We start from the raw sequence: 17,448 nt of genomic DNA, 5'->3' as shown, positions 1-17,448 counted from the left end.
TTCTTTCTCGAAACCCCCTGTAGTGTCCTTGTTTATCCAGTGTACTGCACTCCAGCCCTCTCCCTTCCACAGACATAATTTTGCATTGAAGTTTTAATCTATATACCATTTTGTCATAAAGTTTTAATCTATATATAATTTTGTATTAAAATTTTCATCTGTATATAATTTTGTATTAAAATTTTAATGTCCCATATATATAATTTTGTAGTAAAATTTTAATCTACATATAATTTTGTATTAAAGTTTTAATCTATATATAATTTTGTAGTAAAGTTTTAATCTATCTATAATTTTTGTATTAAAGTTTTCATCTACATATAATTTTGTTATTTAAGTTTTCATCTATATATAATTTTGTGGTAAAGTTTTAAACTATATATAATTTTGAATTAAAGTTTTCATCTACATATAATTTTGTATTAAATTTTTCATTTATATATCATTTTGTATTAAAGTTTTAAACCATATATAATTTTGTATTGAAGTTTTAAACCAATATATAATTTTGTATGAAAGTTTTAAACTATATATAATTTTGTATGAAAGTTTTCATCGACATATAATTTTGTATTAAATTTTTCATTTATATATCATTTTGTATTAAAGTTTTCAACCATATATAATTTTGTATTGAAGTTTTAAACCAATATATAATTTTGTATGAAAGTTTTAAACCATATATAATTTTGTATGAAAGTTTTCATCGACATATAATTTTGTATTGAAGTTTTCATCTATATTTAATTTTGTAGTAAAGTTTTAATCAACATATATAATTTTGTATTAAAGTTTTCATCTACATATAATTTTGTATTAAATTTTTCATCTATATATAATTTGGTGTTAAAGTTTTAATCTATATATAATTTTGTACTAAAGTTTTAAACCATATATAATTTTGTATTAAAGTTTTAAACCATATATAATTTTGTTGTAAAGTTTTAATCAATAAATACAATTGTGTATGAAAGTTTTCATCTATATATAATTTTGTAGTAAAGTTTTAATCTATATATAATTTTGTATTAAAGTTTTAAACCATATATAATTTTATATTAAAGTTTTAAACCATATATAATTTTGTATTAAAGTTGTAATGTCCAGCATATATAATTTTGTAGTGAAGTTTTAATCAATACATATAATTTTGTATTAAAGTTTTAATCAATATATATAATTTTTTATTAAAGTTTTCATCTACATATAATTTTGTATTAAATTTTTCATCTATATATAATTTTGTATTAAAGTTTTAAACCATATATAATTTTGTATTGAAGTTTTAAACCATATATAATTTTGTATTAAAGTTTTAATGTCCAGTATATATAATTTTGTAGTAAAGTTTTAATCAATACATATAATTTTGTATTAAAGTTTTAATCAATATATATAATTTTGTATTAAAGTTTTCATCTACATATAATTTTGCATTAAATTTTTAATCTATATATAATTTTGTATTCAATTTTTGATCTATATATAATTTTGCATTAAAGTTTTAATCTGTATATAATTTGAGGTAAATTTTTAATCTATGTATAATTTTGTATTAAAGTTTTAATCTATATATAATTTTGTATTGAAGTTTTAATGTATATATAATTTTTTTTTTTTTTTTTTTTTTGGGGGATACAACATCGAGGCTCGTGAAAGAGCGAACATTAATCACACAGAAAGACAAACCGACACATAAAACATATAACATCGGGAGCGGTAGACAAGATGGGGAGAGAGGGGGAAGGACACAAACATAACATAACATTTGAGAGCATGGATCGAGAGACATGGAGACATCGAGAGATCTGTGGGAGGGAGAGGGCTTTGTGGGGGGGGGGGTGATGGGAAGGGGAGGGGTGGGAGAGGTATAAAACATATGGACACTGCCAGGACTTCCAGGAAAGAAGTTGGAATTTCAAACAAGGTGGATCTGGGGTGAATTAGCGGGGGTAGAAAAGATCAAGGTTTTGGATGGGGGAAGATAAGAGATGGTGGTGAACAGCTGTTTTAAAGACCTGGAGGGAGGAGTGGGATTGAAGGGAGTGTGGGAGTTTGTTCCAGAGGCGGGAGAAAAGAGGAACGAAAGAGTGAAGGTGAGCAGAGAGCCGAGATTTCGGTAGTTTAACCATCAGAGGGTTGCTGGCGGATCTTGTGCGACCTGTAGGAATATTTGGGGGACAGAGCACAGAGAGAGCTGAGGGAGCAAGACCGGAGAGGAGTCGGTAGAAGACAGAAAGACCACCTACCTGTCTGCGGTGAGTGAGTGAAAGGCCCTCGGAGATAGCTTCATCACGGGAGATTCCAATGATTCTGAAAGCTTTGGTTTCAACAGCGTGAAGCCGAGCTCAGTGTGAGGCAGGAGCACCGGCCCATAGGGGAGAACAGTATTCCATTGAGCTGTGGATGAAAGCCTTGTATGTGTTGAGGAGCTCAGGTGTGCATAGGAAGGACTTCGCACGACGGAGGATGCCAAGTCGGCGACTGGCTTTGGAGGCCAGCTTGGAAATGTGGTTTTCCCAAGAAAGATCATGAAAGATAGTGAGACCCAAAAGCTTGAGCGACAGAACTTCTTGGAGAGGATTGTTGAGAAAGAAGATGGGAGGGTTGTCCAGTCAATCTTTTCTGAGAGACATAGTAAGAGTGTGAGATTTGTCAGGATTGAAAGACATGTTCCACTTGTTTGACCAGTCTGTGATTTCGTCCAGGTCTTCAGAGAGTGAGGAGGCTGTGAGGAATGAGGAGGCTGCTATTAAAGTTTTAATCTATATATAATTTTGTATTGAAGTTTTAATGTATATATAATTTTGTATTACATTTTTAATCTATATATAATTTTGTATTAAAGTTTGAATCTTTATATAATTTTTTATTCAAGTTTTAATGTATATATAATTTTGTATTAAGGTTTTAAACTATATAATTTGTATTAAAGTTTTAATCTATTTATAATTTTGTATTAAGGTTTTAATCTATATATATTTTTGTATTAAAATTTTCATCTATATATAATTTTGTATTGAAGTTTTAATCTATATATGATTTTGTATTAAAGTTTTAATCTATATATAATTTTGTATTAAGGTTTTAATCTATATATGATTTTGTATTAAAGTTTTAATCTATATATAATTTTGTATTAAAGTTTTAATCTAGATATAATTTTGTATCAAGGTTTTAATCTATATATATTTTTGTATTAAATTTTTCATCTATATATAATTTTGTATTCAAGTTTTAATCTATATATAATTTTGTATGAAGGTTTTAAGCTATATATAATTTTGTATTAAGGTTTTAATCTATATATAATTTTGTATTAAAGTTTTAATCTATATATAATTTTGTATTCAGGTTTTAATCTATATATAATTTTGTATTAAAGTTTTAATCTATATATAATTTTGTATCAAGGTTTTAATCTATATATAATTTTGTATCAAGGTTTTAATCTATATATAATTTTGTATTAAATTTTTCATCTATATATCATTTTGTATTCACGTTTTAATCTATATATAATTTTGTATTAAAGTTTTAATCTATATAATTTATAATTTTGTATTAAGGTTTTAATCTATATATAATTTTGTATTAAAGTTTTAATCCATATATAATTTTGTATTAAATTTTTAATCTATATATAATTTTGTATTCAACTTTTAATCTATATATAATTTTGTATTAAAGTTTTAATCTATATATAATTTTGTATTGAAGTTTTAATCTATATATAATTTTGTGTTAATGTTTTAATCTATATATAATTTTGTATTAAGGTTTTAATCCATATATAATTTTGTATTAAATTTTTAATCTATATATAATTTTGTATTCAAGTTTTAATCTATATATAATTTTGTATTAAAGTTTAAATCTATATATAATTTTGTGTTAAAGTTTTAATCTATATATAATTTTGTATTAAAGTTTTAATCTATATATAATTTTGTATTAAAGTTTTAATCTATATATAATTTTGTATTAAAGTTTAAATCTATATATAATTTTGTGTTAAAGTTTTAATCTATATATAATTTTGTATTAAAGTTTTAATCTATATGTAATTTTGTATTGAAGTTTTAATCTATATATAATTTTGTATTAAAGTTTTAATCTATATATAATTTTGTATTAAAGTTTAAATCTATATATAATTTTGTGTTAAAGTTTTAATCTATATATAATTTTGTATTAAAGTTTTAATCTATATATAATTTTGTATTAAAGTTTAAATCTATATATAATTTTGTATTGAAGTTTTAATGTCCAGTATATATAATTTTGTGATAAAGTTTTAATATACATTTAATTTTTGACGACAATTACTATCAATCATTTATAAAAATTCTGTCATATCATCTAAATTCTGAACCTAAGAATGTTTCGGTATTTGGTCAATATGAATATCGGAATGAAGTCAAGTCATTTTTTTACACTCGATGACGTCACGTCTCCATGACAAATAATGGTAACTAATCCGCCATGAACAAAAATGTCAGAAAAAAAGAAGTTGTTTTTTTCCCCGACCAAAGGTAATAGCTAAATTTTCAATGTTCTTCTTCTTCTTCCATTACTTTTTTATATGGTGTTTTCAGAGCCGCGATACTCTATACACGCCACGCACCTGAACATACCTGTGTTGAAAAGAAAACGTAGAAATAACAATAAGAAGCCTATGGGAGATCCATAAAACTATACGGATCTCCCGCTCGCTTTTAAAGAGTTTCGGCCCGCCTTGCAAGTCTATGATGCTTCTGGTTTCTATGACCAACAATGACCGGAAGATCAGACACACCATCCCCCGCCTCTCCAATGATTTTAAACAGGAGCAACCTGGGTCCATTTTTTAACAATCTTGTCCCTGCCATTTTTGGCGATGGCGGATCGATTTCCATTTGAAGTATTTTATTTGCCCCCGTTGGACTTAGTCCGAAAATGGGGTTAATGCATTCGGGCTCGGCCGTTATAATTACAACATTATAATAGGAGTCGTGCAACGGTGTGACGTCAGAGGAGCAGGTGTTCCTGTTTATTGTATAAAAAGGTGAGAAATTTATTCGTTTCGTCATTCCCTTGTCTGTGCCTGGTTTGGGTTGCTTACCTGGTAGTGCTCTTATTGATTCAGTGCTCTTGTCTTGATCTCGCTCGGTTCTCTCCCCGTGAATCATTTCTTGTTTTGAACGAAATGGCCGTCCAGATTCAGAGCGTCGGTACCAAGGTGAGTTCTTTGGTTTTTTAGGTGAACATGTCGGGCCGAGTTCCAGGTGAATGAGTTATTAGTGGGGATGGACGTATGGGTGGGAATGTGGAAGTTTGGAGTGGGGTGGGATGGTGCGAGTGTTTGTCTGGAGGGAAACGGACGGACGGGGTGAGTTTGAAGTTTGTTTTCTCATTTCTCACTTAATCTTACTATAATTTACCGTGTCCGTCCGTTCGAAGGTACCGCAAAAACGGCTGAACCGATCTCAACGATATTTTGGGTGGGTATTCCTGGGACCCCTGGGAGTAAAATAGGCTATCGGCTATTGTTTTTCCAGGTTTTCCAAACACGATGGAACAGTGATGTGGCTTTTGTTGAAATTCTACAAATACTGTTTATTCTACGTACCAGGAGAGAGTAGATCGACTTGAACTGTTCCTATATAAACGTGCAGCTCCGAAGGAACACGGCAGCGTGTGCAGAACGACTGAGAAACACGTGTAGCGGCCGCTTCCGTTTTGCAGAATTCTATCTTTTTTCAAAATGGGCGCCATGTACTGTTTAGATTTTGATGATTTGCGTGTGATGTGATTCAACAGATGTTCATATGAATCGTTTAAAATAAACAAAGCCTTCAATTTCTGATATTTTGCCTTTCCATTTGGGCCTCCCAATTGAAGCCCTGCCATAGGGTGGGTACCGTTGCTGGTACATATAAAGTGTGGAACTATTTTCTAATGTAAAATCTGTCATGCCAAGTTTTGATGTCGGACTCGTGATTGCGATTGTTCGTTTATAAAGAATGAGTCGGATTATCTTGGAATGAATTTGATGTAACAAGTTTGTGGTCCATTGTTAACTGTTCTTGTTTAACTGGTAACCTCGTCACCTTTGCTCTGGAAAAAAACTGTTCGACGCATGTCAATTTAAGCAGTGATTTGATGTTGGTGGATTTAACCTTAACCGTTCCCCCCCCCCACCCCCCACTCTAACCCCATCCATCTGTTCTAATGAAAACCTCAACCAGCCAATCCCATGAAGTTTCGGAATGTGAGACGTCCTCTCATTGTTGTAACTTTCTGTTCTTGCCCACAGAATGTATTTCAGAGATTGTATTCGCTACCGCTGTTCAGTTCTGTTGCGGATGACTTGGTTCAGGCCTACAAGTGTGGGAAGGAGTCGAGGCCTGTTCTTCTCTCTTTTGGTAACATGGTGGAACGGGGCGTTACGGGGGTAGCTGTGATCACCTCCAGTGGGATCGAACCAATCACCAGGATTCTTCATCTGCAGAGAGTGATTCCATGCAGATCGGATGTGATGTCTGAACTTCTGTTTATTTTGACTCGAACCTTGTGGAACTTTCTTCATTTTAATGGAAAGTTTTGTATTGTGATCGATTCTGGAGAAGGATGGAGGTTGTTCTGGGTCGTTTTTGAAATTTCCCTTTTTCTGTTCCACTGAGTGATTCATCAATATCCATGATCTTTGATGTTTTCCACTTTTTATTTCCTCCAGTTAAGTTTGTGGACGAGCTCGCATGCCGGGGTCTGGATCTTGTGGAGGAGAAGGTCCCGATCTTGCATCAACCTGTCAACAAGGTATGGAGAATGGAGGTGATTCTGGATCTTCCTGTGAATGTAATTTAGTGTGGGGACATCTGGCTCTTTGGAACTGGAGAAATAACATCAAGTTGTGTTTTTGACTCTACCTTCACCTTTCCAAACGTACCTGCTGTGACCAGATGCAGTAATTAAAAATAAATATTGTCTGGTGATTGGTTTATATTTCCTTGTTTCCAGGTACTTGATGATGTAACGAAGAATTTGCAAATTGCACAAAAACGTTTGGAAATATTTCTGGATTGGTCCAAGTCCCAGGTCGGAGTGGGTTTTGAGAGATCCAAGCAGGTGGTGTTGGACGGTGCAGACTCGCTACTGAAAACCAAGTTTGGGCAGGTGGTTTTGTCGGGTGCAGATTCATTGATTTCTCAGGTGGATCGATACCTGCCACAAGATAAGCAAGGTAAGTCATTGCTGTATGGACGTGAATCACGTTTTGTGTTTGTATACAAACCAATACCTATGCATCCTGCAGAAGGTGAAACTCCTGAAGAAGAGAAGGTTGTCGTACCAAGCTCCTCGTCCCTTGACCTTTACCGGCGACTCGTTGCTGTGTCGAGCAAGACCGGGCGAGAGGTGTTCAGGAAGAGTTCTGCCGGGATCCAGGTTGTTGCAGAGAGCGGTCGTGTCCGTTTAACCGGTGTTAGCGAATCTTTAAAATCGGGGTTCGACTCCATTCTGCAGAAAACTCCATTAAACCAGGTGGTGGAGGCGAAGCACCAGGACCCCGATTCCGATCGCTCCTCTGAAGCTTGTAAATCCTCAACCGGTACGAAGCCTCAGGGTAAACAAAGCAAATAAGTGTTGAATGTCCGCACGTGATTTCACATTTTGTAAATGTTTTTTCAGCTTCACATTGAATTGATTGCATTTCCTGGTTTGTCCAGTGGTGGAAATAAAATTATTGCTCAATGAATTTGTTTTGATTCGTTGATTCATTCCTGTCAAAGATGTAATCTCATGTGGACCATGGTCTTCCAACTGGTCATGCAGTACCTGTCATTTTAAGCCTGAATATATCTATATATATATATATGTATATTTTTTTCAATATAATTAATCTTCCACACAAACCCATCGGGTTGCTTCTGCGTGTGCTTTTTAGAAAGAAAAAAAAAAGTTTATAAAATAAATTAAATATAAATAAAAATTCAAGCCTCGTGTGAGCTACAATTCTTAGCTGCAGCCATCTAAGTATACATTTGTTTGAATTAGATGGGTAACAGGTTTATGCTGGAGGTTCTCTCAATGTAATATCACCTGACAATCTACCACAAGCACTTCTGTTCCAAACTGCACACAGCATCACTCCTGGGACACAGTGCTGGTGTAAGGTTTTTAGCTGGGTGTGCATTCGAACCCAGGTGAGTGGGTGTACCTCTCGGCTATCCTATCAGCCATGTGTCCCACACTCGTGATGGCGGACGACTGTTCAAATAGTTAACAATCGTACTGCGATGGGTCTAAATTACTACAACGATCCCTGGGACATGTCTTGCAGCTTCAGGGCCAAAGTGCTTGACTTGCAGATTTCTTTTACCTGAATATTGATAAATAATGGTTACTCTTTTGACATCCAGGTGACCATTTGTGTGCATGTTTTTCCAGGTAGTGAGCTGTGGCCGATACATACAGCACAAGTAAGCTTGTTAGCAAAATCTGGTGTTTAGTAATGCCTGAGAAAAACCAGACCTCTTGCTCTCTATACCATACACATGTGGTAACATTGTTAGACCACCTTGTCTGCCATCTCCAGATCCTTACCTGGCTTCTCTGTTGCAAAGCACAAAAGCCTCATGTTAACCTTCTTACTCAAGTTCTGAATTTGCATTTCTTTCTCCGTCATGTCAAAAACACCTGGACGACCTTGCGCTCTAAAATCGAGGAGGAGAAGATGTAGGTTTCCATGAGCCAGCGGATCCAAATGCAAACCACCTGGGATTTGAACCTGTAATCCTGTCACCAGTGCAAGTAATCAGATGGGACCAGATTACAGACCGACACCTCTAATAAAAGCCATAGTGTGTGCGTCTCTGCCATAACTCAAAAACCATGAAACATGGCAGCTCCAAATTTTGTATGCACACGAAGGGAACTGTGAGGGAGTTCATGAATGAAAATTGGATGTTTGGGTAAATGTAAACACCTTTTTTGAAGATTAACAGGAGTGTACTTCAGTGCACTGTTTTTGCAAGCAATGGTGATACAATAAACGGTGCTTATTTCTTCTTTTGCGTATGCTCATTAACTTTAATTTGATTTCTGCTCGTCACTAAAGTCGATTAATTCTGTAAAATTTGAGAACGATTCAAATTTATTTTAAAATAACCGCAGTGAGGCTGTGAATAGCTTTTAAAGGGGTACTACATGCTATGCATTTTACCACTGTTTTGTGCTTTGTCCCCTTTCGGGACTGCTTTGCCATGGGGTATATTTGACTTGTATTTACATTTTTAAAGGTTCATTCAGGTGCTCCACACAAAATTGAAACAAATTTGGTGAAAAACATGTTATAAAATGAAATCCGATTGTTCTGTGCACTGCAGGCAAAAGGAATAACGTGACATGTACAGGCATGATTACATGTTTCCTGCATGGTTTTATCAATATTACATGTGATTTTACTAATAGATGTAACTGAGGTTGTTAGTGTTACCCTTTGCGCTAAAACAAGTTTTGGGAAAATCAAGCTTTTGAGGGATTACACACCTTGATATTGGAGAATTTGTATTTTGAGGCCTTGCCGGTTCACCCCTCTCCCTCTCCTCTCAACATTGCTGCCAGCAAAGCGACAATGCATTGCCGGGCAACCCCCAATACCTTTGCTAGTGTAATAAAGTTTGTTTGTTTGTCAGTGTCTTCTCCATAACTCAAAAAACCATGATATCTAGCGGCCCAAAACTTTGTGTGCATGCCAAGGGTACTCGAAGGGAGTGCACGAATGTAAACTGGGTGTTTGGGTACATTTAAACACCCCTTTTGAAGATAATTAACAGGCTTATGAAATTAAAACAAAAACAGGTTTTATCCTTGGTCAACTTGTGTTCACACAAAAACAGGCTTTATCCTTGGTCAGCTAATCCTTTCTCCGCTAATGCCCCGAGGTCATGCGTGCACCGAGTCCTGGCATCAGCTTGCTCCCCTCCTGCTGTGAGTTCCGTTTACCAAACGATAGGGGGGTGCTTCAGCCAGGGGCTGTGACCAGGTGGACAAGTTACGTGGTCTTAATCTGCCATTTTGTTTCCACCTACAAAAAAATGCCTTACTTTTGAAGAGGTCATAATGGTTTCTGTACAATAAAGAGCTCATTGAATACCTAGTCTTTTGAGTGCTATTGTTCGATGTTTCTTAGTTTTCACCTATTTGTGCAATCTGCTTTCATTTATGATGTTATTTCATTCATTAGGAGCTTGGAACAATGTTATCTTCAACATAAAAGCAAATGAGATTATCATTTTATTTTAATACTTTTAAACAGTCATTTTCTTGTATTTCATAACTTGTGAACACACAAGCCACCTGTTTTGGAGCAGGGAGGTGGTTTGAGGAGGGAGGGAAGGGGGTTGTTGGATAGGAGGGAGGGGAGGGTGGGAGTTTGGAGGGGGTGGTGTAGGAATAAGCATAGGATGAGGAAGGGGAAGTGGTGGGAGGAGGTAACCGGCATTGGGGGTAAGTTTGCTTGTCTAATATATTGTCGCACGGACCCTTCCGGTTAACACCAGGGACCGCGGATGACCAGAACGGATTTACTTGAGGCGACGACCAAACATGGATTTTACTTATGTTGTGCGGGAAGAAGAAGGAAAGTGGAAGCTGTGGTAAAAGCGCTTACCTTGAGCGAACCGATGGCAGCCCCGGTTCTGCAGGGAAATTAATGAACTCGGACAAAAGATTTAATGTACAAAAATAGAGATTTATTCCAGGAACCCGATAACAAGAAACGCGACGGTAATCAAATAAACTAAATCCTATATTGGGATCCCACACACCGCACCTCGAATACGCACACAGGAATGGATGAAAGGAAAATAATCGTCGTGTGGTGGAATGTAAAATGTGGTGCGTCTTAACTGTCCGTCGTCTTGTTCCCATGCAGCTCCAAGCTCCGCTGCACACCATGAGGTCCCTCGCTCCAGCACCACAGCACCGCGACTGCCCGAGCCAAAGCCCACTCCAGGCTCCTCGTCGACCGCCCACGAGGTCCGTGCACCACTCTAAGCTCCAGAAGCACCGAGCACCGCTCCAAGCACCACGAGCGAACTGTCGGCCCGATGAAGAGAAGCACAGGGACCAACAGATGTCGTATAGCGTCCAGTGACCAGCGAAGAAGAATGGCAAAAGGGGAGAGAGACCAAAGGAGAGCAATGGCGACTGCACGCTATGAAAACCCAAGAGAGCTTAGTCCAGGTCCAAGTGAGCTGCTGCTCCGAGCCAAGCACGAATTAAAGTCCAAATTCAAGTGAGCTGCTGCTCCGAGCCAAGCGCGAATCCAAATCCACGTTCGCGCATCGTCCAGCGCATCCTTTTTATAACCTTCCCGGTGAAGTCAATCTTGGCGCGCTCCCCAATCAGCATCGCATAGCTTTCTGCCAGCCACCGAACCTTCCAGCGACTTTCCTCCAATGAACAACCTCCCTCTTAGTTGCGTCCTTGCACCTCCCACACTGGTTGGCTGGAGGTTTGCGCTTACCGCGCTGACCAATCACAGGCCTCCTGGGCATGTTGCTATGCAAGTTCGAATTGCGACCGGTGGCCGCCATCATCGGTGGTGTCCTGGCCTGGTTTCCTGTCTGTTTTCTTACAAAGTCATTGTCAGGGAAGGAAATTTAATTACTGTTTTCACTACAGGGCCTGTCTAAGTGTTTACAGTCACTTGAAAAAGTAAGTACACCCCATGTAAAGTCTTGACTTTTTCAACATATTTCAACATACAGCTATTTGATCTTCATTTCAACAATATTGACAGATAAATGTGATATAATATAACAAATATCATGAAACATTTACATTTTGTCATCCATTGTATAATTTAAATAAACATAAATGCAAATTTCGCATGTGGAAAAAGTAAGTACACCCCAACATTTATCTCTACTTCAAATACCTAAAATTAGAATCAGGTGCACCAGCTCAGGTGCAAATGATGAGTACATTGTTAGAGAGGATCTTCGAGGAACCTGTCTTATTTAAACCTTAGACATTTAGTTTGGTTCGCTCTTTGTTGTTGAAGTGTGCGGCGTCACCATGCTAAGATCAAAAAAGCTCTCTGAGGCCTTCAGAAATAAGGTTATAGATGCCTACGAGTCTGGGAAGGGATTTAAAAAGATCTCCAAACAATTTGAAATCAATCATTCGACTGTCCGGAAGATCATCTACAAGTGGAGAAGATTCCAAACAACTGCCAACTTGTTCAGGCCAGGCCACCCCAGCAAGTTCAGCCCGAGAGCAGACCGCAAGATGCTGAAAGAAGTCTCTAAGAACCCCAGAATGTCATCACGGGACCTACAGGTAGCTCTTGCCACTGTTGATGTCAAAGTGCACGAGTCTACCATTAGAAAGAAGCTGCACAAATTTGATGTACATGGGATGTGTGCCAGGAGGAAACCTTTGCTGTCAAGAAAGAACATCAGGGTTAAGACTAAAGTTTGCCAATGAACACCTAGGCAAAGACCAGCACTTCTGGAACAATATGCTCTGGACAGATGAGTCAAAGGTGGAGCTATTTGGCCACAGTACCAGAAGACATGTTTGGCGAAAAACAAAGACAGCATTTGACCACAAGAACCTGATACCAACTGTAAAGCATGGTGGTGGAAATATTATGGTTTGGGGCAGGTTTGCTGCATCGGGGCCTGGGCAGCTCACCATCATGGAATCCACTATTAATCTTCATTGTACCAGAGGGTGCTTGAGGATAATGTGAGGCCATCTGTCGGAAAGTTGAAGCTCAACCGAAGGTGGACCTTGCAACATGACAATGACCCTAACATACCAGTAAATCCACCAAGGAATGGCTGAAAAGAAAGAAATGGAGGGTTCTGGAATGGCCGTCAAAGCCATGATCTAAATCCCATCGAGATGTTGTGGGGGGATTTGAAACGAGTTGTGCATGCAAGAAACCCCTCAAACATCGCACAGCTGAAAGAATTCTGCATGGAGGAGTGGGCAAAAATTTCTTCCAGTCGATGTCAGAGACTGGTAGACAGTTATAAGAAACGCCTACTTGAGGTTGTGTCTGTCAAAGGGGGCAATACCACCTATTAGAGCCAAGGGTGTACTTACTTTTTCCACATGCGAAATTTGCATTTATGTTTATTTAAATTATAAAATGGACTACACAATGTAAATGTTTCATGATATTTATTATATTATATCACCTTTATCTGTCAATATTGTTGAAATGAAGATCAAATAGCTGTATGTTGAAATATGTTGAAAAAGTCAAAACTTTACAGGGGGTGTACTTACTTTTTCACGTGACTGTATATGGGTATGCATTGCCATAAGGGACAAAGGTTTGGCTACCAGGTTTGACACACAGGGGTTTATCTTAATCCCTTCACTAACGCCCAAACATCCTGGTATGTGCACAGCTATACTCCTTAACCGACAAACCGGACTACACACAGAACCTATTACAGGGTTGATTCCCTACCGCGACAGACGAAGCATGTTACCTATTCAGATTTACCTGACTCTAAATATTGCATTACCCCACCGACATAACAATATGAAGTACAAAATGCGTTTGTTTGTTTTTGCCTTCAAACCCTGCAAAAACCAGTGAGACCAAACTTTGCATTGCCCCATCTTTCATCTCGAGAAAGGCCACAGGGCTATATGTTTGGATGAAAAATTGATGCCAGATAAAACCAGATAATTGGCTTTCAGGCCTCGATCAGGTCTTGTGCTTATATACTGCATGGGTTTTCCCAGGAGTGATCGAGTAATATGTATTGTGAAGATCATATGTTGAGGTTGTTGTGATTTGTTGTCAACACAAATTCAATCGCATGTTTACATGTGCACCTGTTACTAAAAAGATTGCTTTACACACTGATAACACCTCTATGTTCAGGCCTCGAGTGTGTATGTTGCTTATACACCACCTGGATTTTCCTGGAAGCGATCGAGCCGTATGTTTTGTTACGAGCCGTATGGAGGTTGTTGTGACTTGTTGTCATCACAAAATTATTACAACATTTCACTGAATTTCTCAGGGCTTAATCTCATCTCGCAGGGCTGGTTACTTAAGCTAATTGGAAATATTCTCGACAAAAGAAAAGCTTTAAACAATGAAGGAAAAAAATGATTTAATGCAAACAACCAACACATTTGTTAAAAGGAGTGTCACAATAGCATCATAAAACCAAATGACAAGTTTGTACGAAGAACTAAGAAAACCTTTGCTTCAATCCGGTTTGCTTTGATAAGGGAACAAGTGTAATCTTAAATCTTTCATCACACATCACTTTAAAACCTTCATCCCCGTTCCCCCTTTAAAAAAAAAACCTAGGCCTCACGTGCAACACAACACATGCAAACACCAACCTCAAACAGGGTACAAACATCAGTGCATGGGTATCATTCGCATTACAAGCGCATGCAAGATATTCACTTCAAGTGTGGTTTTTCAATTTTTGCTACAATGTCATGTTTCGTCAAGTACATTTCACCTGCTCCTAAAAAAAGTCAGGCCAGAACATAAGCAAATGGGAGGGGATAGCTATGAGCAGGCATAAGGGACCGTGATGGGTCTCCGTGGGTGATAGCCACAAGCGCCGCCGGTTCCCGTCTGGTCCGACGCAAACAAACCAAAAAAATGAGGCTTGACTGGAACTGACCAAGCCAGGCGCCGTTCCTTCAGGGCTGGACAAAAAAAAAGAAAAAAAAAGTGAAATTCAATCGGGTAACTCAAATGAGACCCAACAATCTGGATCATCGCATACTATCATGCCTAAAGCCCCGCAAACCAAACGCAGCGAGGCCCCAACCAGCCCAGATACGACCACAGGCCTGGGTAGGAAAGTTGGACGCCCCGTTCGCTTCACCGAGGCCACACTGCACCTGCAGTCGTCGACATCGTGGACGCCTGTCAGAACTCCAGGAACGCCCGGGTGTCGCGTGGCGGAGCCTGACAGCACCATTAGGCTACTCGTGCTCGGATTACAGGCCCTCGGGTGTGGGTATTTGCCTTGCGACGTCGAGTGCTACGTTTCCCATGCGGAGCAGGTACCTGTCACGGCCTCTCCTGTGCTGGTTGTTATCTGTAACGGGCAAAGGAGGATTCATCATTGTGGTCGACAGGCTAGATTAGATTACATCTCCAAGAGCGGTAAAAAAAAATTCACGTGCACAAATTATTAACGAAGAAAACAACAAAAACTGGAACGGCACTTGGGAGAGCGCATACCTCCACCAGGCTGAACAGTTTATGGGTTTGTATACCACTGATACACTGGATCTGTATCCAGACCTGAACCCAAATCTAATCGGCTTGTTCTTGTCACCGACCCAACATATCCACCGAATTTTGTCATAATCTGTCCACAACTTCTTGATATATCATGTTACATACAGTCGAATCACTCAATGGTGAACAATCACTTTAAAAAATTATTGCGTCCAGATCCAGATATTCGCCATAATCTAATCATTCGTTGATTTGTGATACACCAAATTTCTTCTGTATCCGTCATAACCTTTTGGGATGTCGTGCTCACAGACAGACAAACAAACAGATGAAAAATCGGTCAGAAACCGAGGACTTGTCGGAATGTACCTTTTTTATTGGCCATTTTGGTTCATTAAAAGTAAATAATGACCTCTGCCAAAGTTCAAACGACGTGGGTTTCATCTCGACATGAGAGAATTCCACATAGCTATTTGGGCGGTGTATAAGCTAACAGATCGCTGTCTCCATCGATCTTGCCAAGGCCATAACACCTATCGTCTCATAATCCTTTTAACTGTTGACGGTCGTTTTTACAATGAAGGAAACATGTATCGGGAGTACATACGACATAGCGATTACATGTCGACCTCAGGGCACTGGAGAAGATCCACGAACGACATATAGAAGATCCACGATGGGTTTGAGGGTTGTGGAGTAGCGGCTGAAACCCAAATCCTATCCAGGTTCCTCCTGATGACTCCATCTTTGCTCTTTATTTCTTCTGGTTCCTTCTGATTGATGACTCGAATGCAGCATTTGATTTTCCGTTTCGTTACTTGTGGAAGAGGAGAGATTAGAGCGACGAATATGTTCCAAAGTTGTGCACGGGTCAATCAGCCGGGTGCCTTCTCAAAAATGGCACGTAAATCACCCAAAATGGTGCCAATGAAGGTATACAAGGTTTGAAATGGTCACTTAGTTAACAGTGCAATGGCAGACATGTCGATTCCATGAGTAGGTGTTCAGACAAGAATACCTCACCAGGTATGATAAAAGAAGCAATGCTGTCCCCATAGACCAACACACAGTGGGTCAAAGTTGGTCTATCGTTTTCAGGGAATAGGCGAATCACTAAATCCATCCCAGGTTCACATGCAGAAGATCCACGGTTCCTCCTTTACTGGTTGTCAGTTTTAAAATGATTTGCACTTTTTGAAAATGAGCATGACAGCTCAGAAGTGTCTTTGCCTTCTCATTGCCTCCCTTCTTCTTCTGCCATTCTCAAACTGCCAATGTTCTTTTATCCCTCCTGTTGTTGCTGTTGTGACAGGATATTTTCCATCCAACATAACTTTTGCCAAAGCATAATTAAATGTTATACGAGTCCATTACAGGGAACGATTTTTTGGGATTTAACCCCAGGTTCAGGCCTCAGAGGGTGGGGACTTGGGGTCAGAGGGTAAAAATGGAGGAAAAAAAAAAACTCAAATATTGATATTGGGTCATTCCTGGTGGAACCTTTTGCCATCTGTTAAGTTTGCTTATGGTGGGACGCACAGGGATTTGTGATGTGATGGATTGATTTCTCATGAGTTTCACTTTCCTTAAAGTATCCATGAAAATCCATGCATAGCTCAAGGACTTCCTTTCCTGTGGTAGTCAACATGGCTCAAAATGGAATTCTCCTATCTCCCCCTCCTGACAAGGCTGGAGTTCCTCAAGGCAGTGTTGTCTGGGCCCTGTGAGTTTTTGGTCTTTATTAATGATCTCTGACTCTGCTGATGCTTGTGGTAGATGGTCAGGTGACATTACATTGAGAAAACCTCCAGGAATGAACATTGTCAGCACAAATCTCTTACCCATCTAATTCAAACAAATTTATACTGAGATGGCTTTAGCCAGAATTTTAGTTCTTACGAGCCTTGAACTTGTATTTATTACAAAAAAAGAAAAAAAGAAAAAAAAAGCTAAATCAAAAGGAACCTGATGGGTTTGTGTAGGAGACATTATATTGAAAAAAATAAATATATATATATATATATATATATATATATGTGTATATACACACTGCAGAATATATATATATATATATATATATATATATATATATATATATATATATATATATATATATTCAGGCTTGAAATGATCGGTACAACATCAGTTGGAAGACCCCATGCTCCACATGAGATAACATCCTTGACAGGAATGAATCAAGGAACCAAAACAAA

The 17,448-nt window shown here is 38.0% G+C and overlaps 1 protein-coding gene across 1 annotated transcript in view; it reads left to right on the top strand.

The window, feature by feature from the left end:
- The window catches only part of LOC137428348 (perilipin-1-like), a 40,772-nt gene extending 33,046 nt beyond the window's left edge, over positions 1-7,726 (top strand). Inside the window, exons 4-5 of the mRNA XM_078777188.1 lie at positions 7,003-7,225; positions 7,298-7,726. Coding sequence (XP_078633314.1) covers positions 7,003-7,225; positions 7,298-7,623 — 549 coding nt within the window. The 3' untranslated portion in view covers positions 7,624-7,726. The remainder of the gene's footprint in view (positions 1-7,002; positions 7,226-7,297) is intronic.
- Positions 7,727-17,448: the final 9,722 nt, after the last annotated feature.

The sequence above is a fragment of the Myxine glutinosa genome, chromosome 5 (genome assembly GCF_964187855.1).
Source record: "Myxine glutinosa chromosome 5, kmMyxGlut1.1, whole genome shotgun sequence".
NCBI lineage: Eukaryota > Metazoa > Chordata > Myxini > Myxiniformes > Myxinidae > Myxine > Myxine glutinosa.
This window is presented reverse-complemented; position numbering and strand designations above follow the sequence as displayed.